The 6,000-nt window shown below is 35.3% G+C and overlaps 1 protein-coding gene across 1 annotated transcript in view; it reads left to right on the top strand.

Moving 5' to 3' along the window:
* Positions 1–274: 274 nt before the first annotated feature.
* The window catches only part of LOC311077586 (hemicentin-1-like), a 57,666-nt gene continuing 51,940 nt past the window's right edge, over positions 275–6,000 (top strand). The window contains exons 1-2 of the mRNA XM_084106120.1: positions 275–304; positions 690–762. Of these exons, the coding sequence (XP_083962246.1) occupies positions 290–304; positions 690–762 (88 nt within the window). The 5' untranslated portion in view covers positions 275–289. The remainder of the gene's footprint in view (positions 305–689; positions 763–6,000) is intronic.

Raw genomic sequence — 6,000 nt, 5'->3', positions numbered from 1 at the left:
TAAATCACTATCATTCATCTTCATTCATCTTCACTATCATTCGTCTTCATTCATCTTCACAATTATTCATCTTCAACTTCAAGATGTTGAAAATGAAAAAGATCATCAAAAAGATCATCATTTCTCTTTAAGTAGGTTTAGTTCAGTAATGTTGTTCTCTTGTTGAGGGAGGGACTGTGATATTTCCGTCGCTGGGTGTTAATAAACAGTGTTAACCACACAAAGTCCTCCACTGTAAAGCTAAAGTGTGTGTGTTAAAACAGTCAGTCATTTGGTTGCTGTTGATCTGATGAGCTTCAACACGGTAAGACAAACACACTCTTACTTAAATGATTATTGCTCATATAACATACGTGTCTTTACATGAGAAATGTTAAGAATAGGGTGATTTACATATACTTGTTTAAGTGATGAATATATTAGCGCAACTTGCGCAAGTATTCATTACTTCAATGAGCTCATTGTTTCTGCTTGAAATTATTACATTGTTTAAATTAATACATTTTTAACTAACTGTGACTTTGTATGTACATTTCTGAAATGCATATCTTAGACAGTTTTCTCTGATAACAGATCACTCTAAACTGTAATGTGGACTCGTGTATTTTCTGTAAAGCTGCTTTGAAACCATGTGTATTGTGAAAGCACTATACAAATAAATGTGAATTTAATTGAATGCTGTATTATAGATATATGTTATGCTGATGTGGGTCAGAATGGCTCCTCCTCTTCCTCTGATCTTCTTTCTGCTCATGATTCACGGTGAGTCTCTCTAACATTCACATTAGAAACACTCTGATGTTTTATTTAAGGCCTCATGAGTGGCTCATCTGCACTTTCTTCTGTCCTGTTCTCACATATTTCTCTCTGAAAGAGGAAATTTGTAGCCTGGCTAACGAACCACGTGTTCATTTTCTCGTATTTGAGGTGTGGTTTACGAATGCCCAGAGCCATTTATTGGGCGCTATGAATGTCTATCAAATGCGCCTGTACGTAGCTCATAGCCAGTTGCTTCAATTATAGCAGATGACGTATGTAGAGTGACAGAAATTCGACGAGGAAAAAGACGATGGGTCAAAGATTTATTTGTACACGATGGCGTTTAGCGAATATTACCGTTTGTGCAAAATAAACATGAGGGTAGAAGGTAACGTCGAGTCTGATGCCATGTTGGATCCATAGATATAAACAAACTGCTTTGGTGTCGTCATCGTCTTGCTGCTCCCTCCCTGTTCTGTGATTGGTTCCCTTTTTCAGGGGAAAATCTGGTCCATGGTGTCCAGACTGCCTAGCAGCGTGAATAAAATCGCGCTGCGAGCAAGGCAGTATGGGGAAACCCAGGCTAGGAAGTTTGTGTTGAACATGTCAAACGCTCCTTTTAGAAATGTCCAATAGTCTTTTGCTACGTGCTGGTCAGTGTCACATAGTTTAGGGAGAGGGACTTTCTCAAAGTTCAGAGCTTTTGATTGGATCAAAACAAATCACTTTAGCAGCAGATCATGAATATGTTCTCAGAAGTGAATGTGTACATGTTAAATATTTATCATGTCAAAAGAGTTCACTAGCATAAATGAGCTCTGAGCTGATAGATAAGAACTAAAAGCCACAAAACTAATATGTTGATGTCATTGGGTATTTAATAAATCAACTTTGATTATTTTCTTTGTCTTATTTGTCATATATTTCATTATTTGAGAGTGCATCATGTTGTTCGTGGTTCTCTCTTCACTCCTCTGTCTCTGTACATTTACTTCTGCTTTTCTGCAACACCCTCCATCAAAGCTCATCAAAAGATCACTGTAGGACAACTTTTGAGTTCAGTTTAAAGGGAGAATTATGGAAGGGGGGATTGATGGGGTGTAAAAAAAACAAAAAAAAACTTGCATTACAATAAGTTTATTTTTATTTCATTATTTGAGAGTGCATCATGTTGTTCGTGGTCCTCTCTTTACTCCTCTGTCTCTGTACATTTACTTCAGCTTTTCTGCAACACCGTAATAAGTTTATTGTGATTGGCAAAACATATCAGAATTGTATTATTTAAAACATTGACAACATCTTAAAATGTTTACATGGTACAATGACTGGTAGGCTACTGTTTTATTTAATTATTATTATTGCTTGACACAAATTTCATGATTTCAAGTCTTTCAATCTCTATCATGAATTCAGTTCTTGTGATTTGATTCCAATCTTGATTCTTCTTGATTAATTTGGATGATATTAGTTCCAGTAGATACATGTAAATTTTTCTCAAGAAAAAACTAATCTCAGACATTGCTGTAATCATACAGAGCCCAGTCAGCTATTATTATTAAAGATTAAAAATAACAACTCTAATTAAATATAATGTGTTTTTTATTATACTAACAACATTTTAATATTGTAGTGATATAGGTAAAAATGTAATAAATATGTAGGATAATATAGTGCACATATTTAGCAAATGGTCTCTAAAGCTAATTTTTCTAGCCAATTAACGTGCTATGGTCATTAAATGGCTTTCCTGGGGTAAATGTAATGTTATGCTTCTCCAGCGTTATGTAACGTAATGTGATATTCTTGTTCAGCTGTTTTATTGACTTCTTTCTGCAGCTGAAAAACACTGATTGATCGATTTTATGTATGAGGTGTTGCACACACAGAAGAGGCTGTGTTTTCTGGTGACACATAATTTTTATTTCTGTCAAATGCTGTACAATCTGAAAATTCAACAAAGACAACAATTAATAGATATATGATATTATAGGTCTGCACTACATGACGTCACCAAAATGTGGACTCTGAGGAAGTCCGTGGCTGCGTTTGAAACCGCATACTCAATGAGTAGGTACTTAATTTCAATAAGTACTTACTTAACGAGTGCTAAAAGAGTAGGTACTTTATAGCCAAATCTCGTTGAGTATGAATGCTAGCCGGACATCTGCCATGTTGACGTTATCATGTGACCTACGACACGTTATCACACGCGCAACAACTTAAAAGATTTGAACGACACGTTTAATTCATCTATCTGTAAATATCTTGATTTTGATTAAACTTGCTCAGTTTGTGGTCTTTTTGAAGAAACTGCTGCCCATTTATTTTGTGAATACATTTAGGGTTGATTTAAGTTCTTATATTTAACCCTACTAATGTGACCCACCGTTTTATCCTTAACGATATTATTTATTTTAATTTTACGGAATCCCAAAATTGTCATCTCTTGAATATGTTAATTTATTTATTTTATATTCAAAATTTTTCATCCACAAGCAAAAGCGGCTAACTGCTGCTTTATGTTTTCTTCTTTTTCTTGTTGAATTTAACTCTTGTTTCATCCCTCAGGCCTAGGCCTATAAATAACAAAAAAAAATGCATTTTTTAAATGTATTATAATGAATTATCTAAGAAAATGTATATTAAGATATCTCATATTATGTATGCAAACCCATAATATATATATATATATATATATATATATATATATATATATATATATATATATATATATATATATATATATATATATATATATATATATATATATATATATACATATGCCCTACGTAGAACGGGTTTCCTCAGCACTTGTAATGTCTGCACAAAGGAGACCTTGGACAGCTGTGCAAAGAATCGCCTTTGGAGAAAACTGTTGATTTTATACTCAAAAAATATAAGTCTCATTAATATTAAACATTAATATTACCCCAGAATGAATTGCATTGCTATCCCACCCCGAAACATACAATAATAACAATGATAAATGCTGACCAATACTTAATTATATTACTTTTTACTGAAAATGATATAATTCAATAAAACAAACAAATGTAATGTATGTCATATGACATAGCTATGCATGAATACACTCTGATGTGTATATAGTGTAACATATCTACATTTTCATTCAAACAATTAAATAAAGCATTAATTAAATAATGATATTTTATTTACTGACAACAATGAGAAATATTAATAAATTAGTGAAAGAATGAATGAAAGTCACCATCATACAATAAACAAATGCTTATACAAGTCAACGCATGAAACAAAGTTTTATTCAAACTACAATCATGTATGTAGGCTAAAGATGCTGAACCCCACATCCTTCTGCCGTCTCAACACAGCGGTTCCCATTCTGAGGCTTTATTCTGATGAATCAGCTGACCGCCAGAGGTGAGCCGTGCCTTTGTGCCGGAGGTTGTTGCGTGATGTGTTGTGCTTCACAATCTGAGGCAGTAAGGGCTGGTGGAGTTATGGAGGGTCTCATAAGGGCTGGTGGAGTGATGGAGGGTCTCATAAGGGCTGGTGGAGTGATGGAGGGACTCGTAAGGGCAGGTGGAGTGATTGAGGGACTCATCCATGGCACCATCTCCAGGATTCAGCTCTGGGCTCCTCATCCTCAGTGCTCACACCAGCCTGCTGACATTTCAGATCCTACAAAAATACACAAACATAACACAAAAGCAGTCATTTTAACCGCAAAATGTCATTTGATTTCAGTATTATTTAGAAGACAAAAATGCTTTTCACAAATGCCACCATCATCTTTCCTTGCAGGTCCTGCTCCACCACAAAAGCTGTGCAGCAAATGCACAGAAATCAAGAATCAGAAAAGTGCTGTAATAGCTCTGTTTGAAATTACAATAATTAAAATAAACTACAACTTAATATTTAAATAGTTGTAACATCCAGACAAGATTCACGTTACCTCTGTGATGAGCTCAACACTACATTTACATGTTGAGGTTGTTTTAACTTTTTATCCAACATAAATGTTCCTCAATTTATCAACAGTAATGAACAAATAAAATAGATAACTTATGTTTAGTTACTTTATAAATTTGTTCTACATAATAGCACACATTCATCACTCAGATGTTTATTTCATGTTGTGATGTGCTCTTCTGCAATACTTACTGAAGATTTTCCTGTCAGATGTAAATAGACATTTAAAATAAGCATCTTTTACGATGTATATGGTTTATGTAAATCCACTTTAGAGACGTAACTTATGCGTCCTTACTGGAGCTACCGTTAGCTAACGTTATACATAATAAAACGTGTTTTTACTGCAAAATCACAACTATACTATACTGTGTAACGTCTTTACACCTTCAACAATTCAACAGTTTACTCTGCAGTAGTTCAACACATGCAATTTTAACACAAGGAACACATTTGAAAGCACCCGCGTCGCTGATCTCTGCGATGTTTGATAATGACGTATCCTCTCGCATGGCCTCCTGGGATAGAAGAGTAGCCATCGGTTGAGCACTCGAAAATCTGTCCTGAAGCATTAAGCCATCCGGGAACTTCTCGCCTACTCTTTTATGAATACTGATGTTTCGAACGTACTGCTTCCTTCACGTACTGTTTTCGCCTACTATATAGTAGGAAAGTAGCCATATTCGAACGCACTTAAGTCCGAATCTCGCGATAATTAGTACGTCACCCAGGTAATTCTCGCCTACTCTTTTGGATTCGTACATACTTTTTCACTCGCCTACTCTTTTTCCCATACTAAATAGTAGGGAAGTATGCGGTTTCGAACGCAGCATATAAGTCTGGAGTGTGTCATTTGGGACAGGGCCAAAGTAGCTGGCAGTGTGACTCCATGTCAAAAAGTGAAACGCCCTGCGGCTCACCACCCCTAGTGTCACTCTCCAGTACACGCAGGTTTAAGTGATGTTAACATAAACATCTATAGCCTACTTACTAAATGGTAACCAACAATACATAATAATAAAACATATGAATAACAATATACGAGTATTTGAATCTATACGACTACTGAGGCGCTGCAGCGATCTGCCACTTTATATTTACACGTCACATTTACAACGCCAAAACGTTATTTATTGTTTTAATTTCGAAATAAAATTGACAGAATCTGAGGGCTGAGAATTTGTTTCATATCAAAAGTAACCAGCTCTGTCTTGTCTGTTGGTGTCAGAGGTGGAAAGTCCAGGTGTGAGAAAATGTGTGTGTGGCGTGAGAGTGTGTGAAAGATTAGAT

The sequence above is a fragment of the Abramis brama genome (assembly GCF_963993115.1).
Source record: "Abramis brama genome assembly, chromosome: 2".
Classification (NCBI taxonomy): domain Eukaryota; kingdom Metazoa; phylum Chordata; class Actinopteri; order Cypriniformes; family Leuciscidae; genus Abramis; species Abramis brama.
This window is presented reverse-complemented; position numbering and strand designations above follow the sequence as displayed.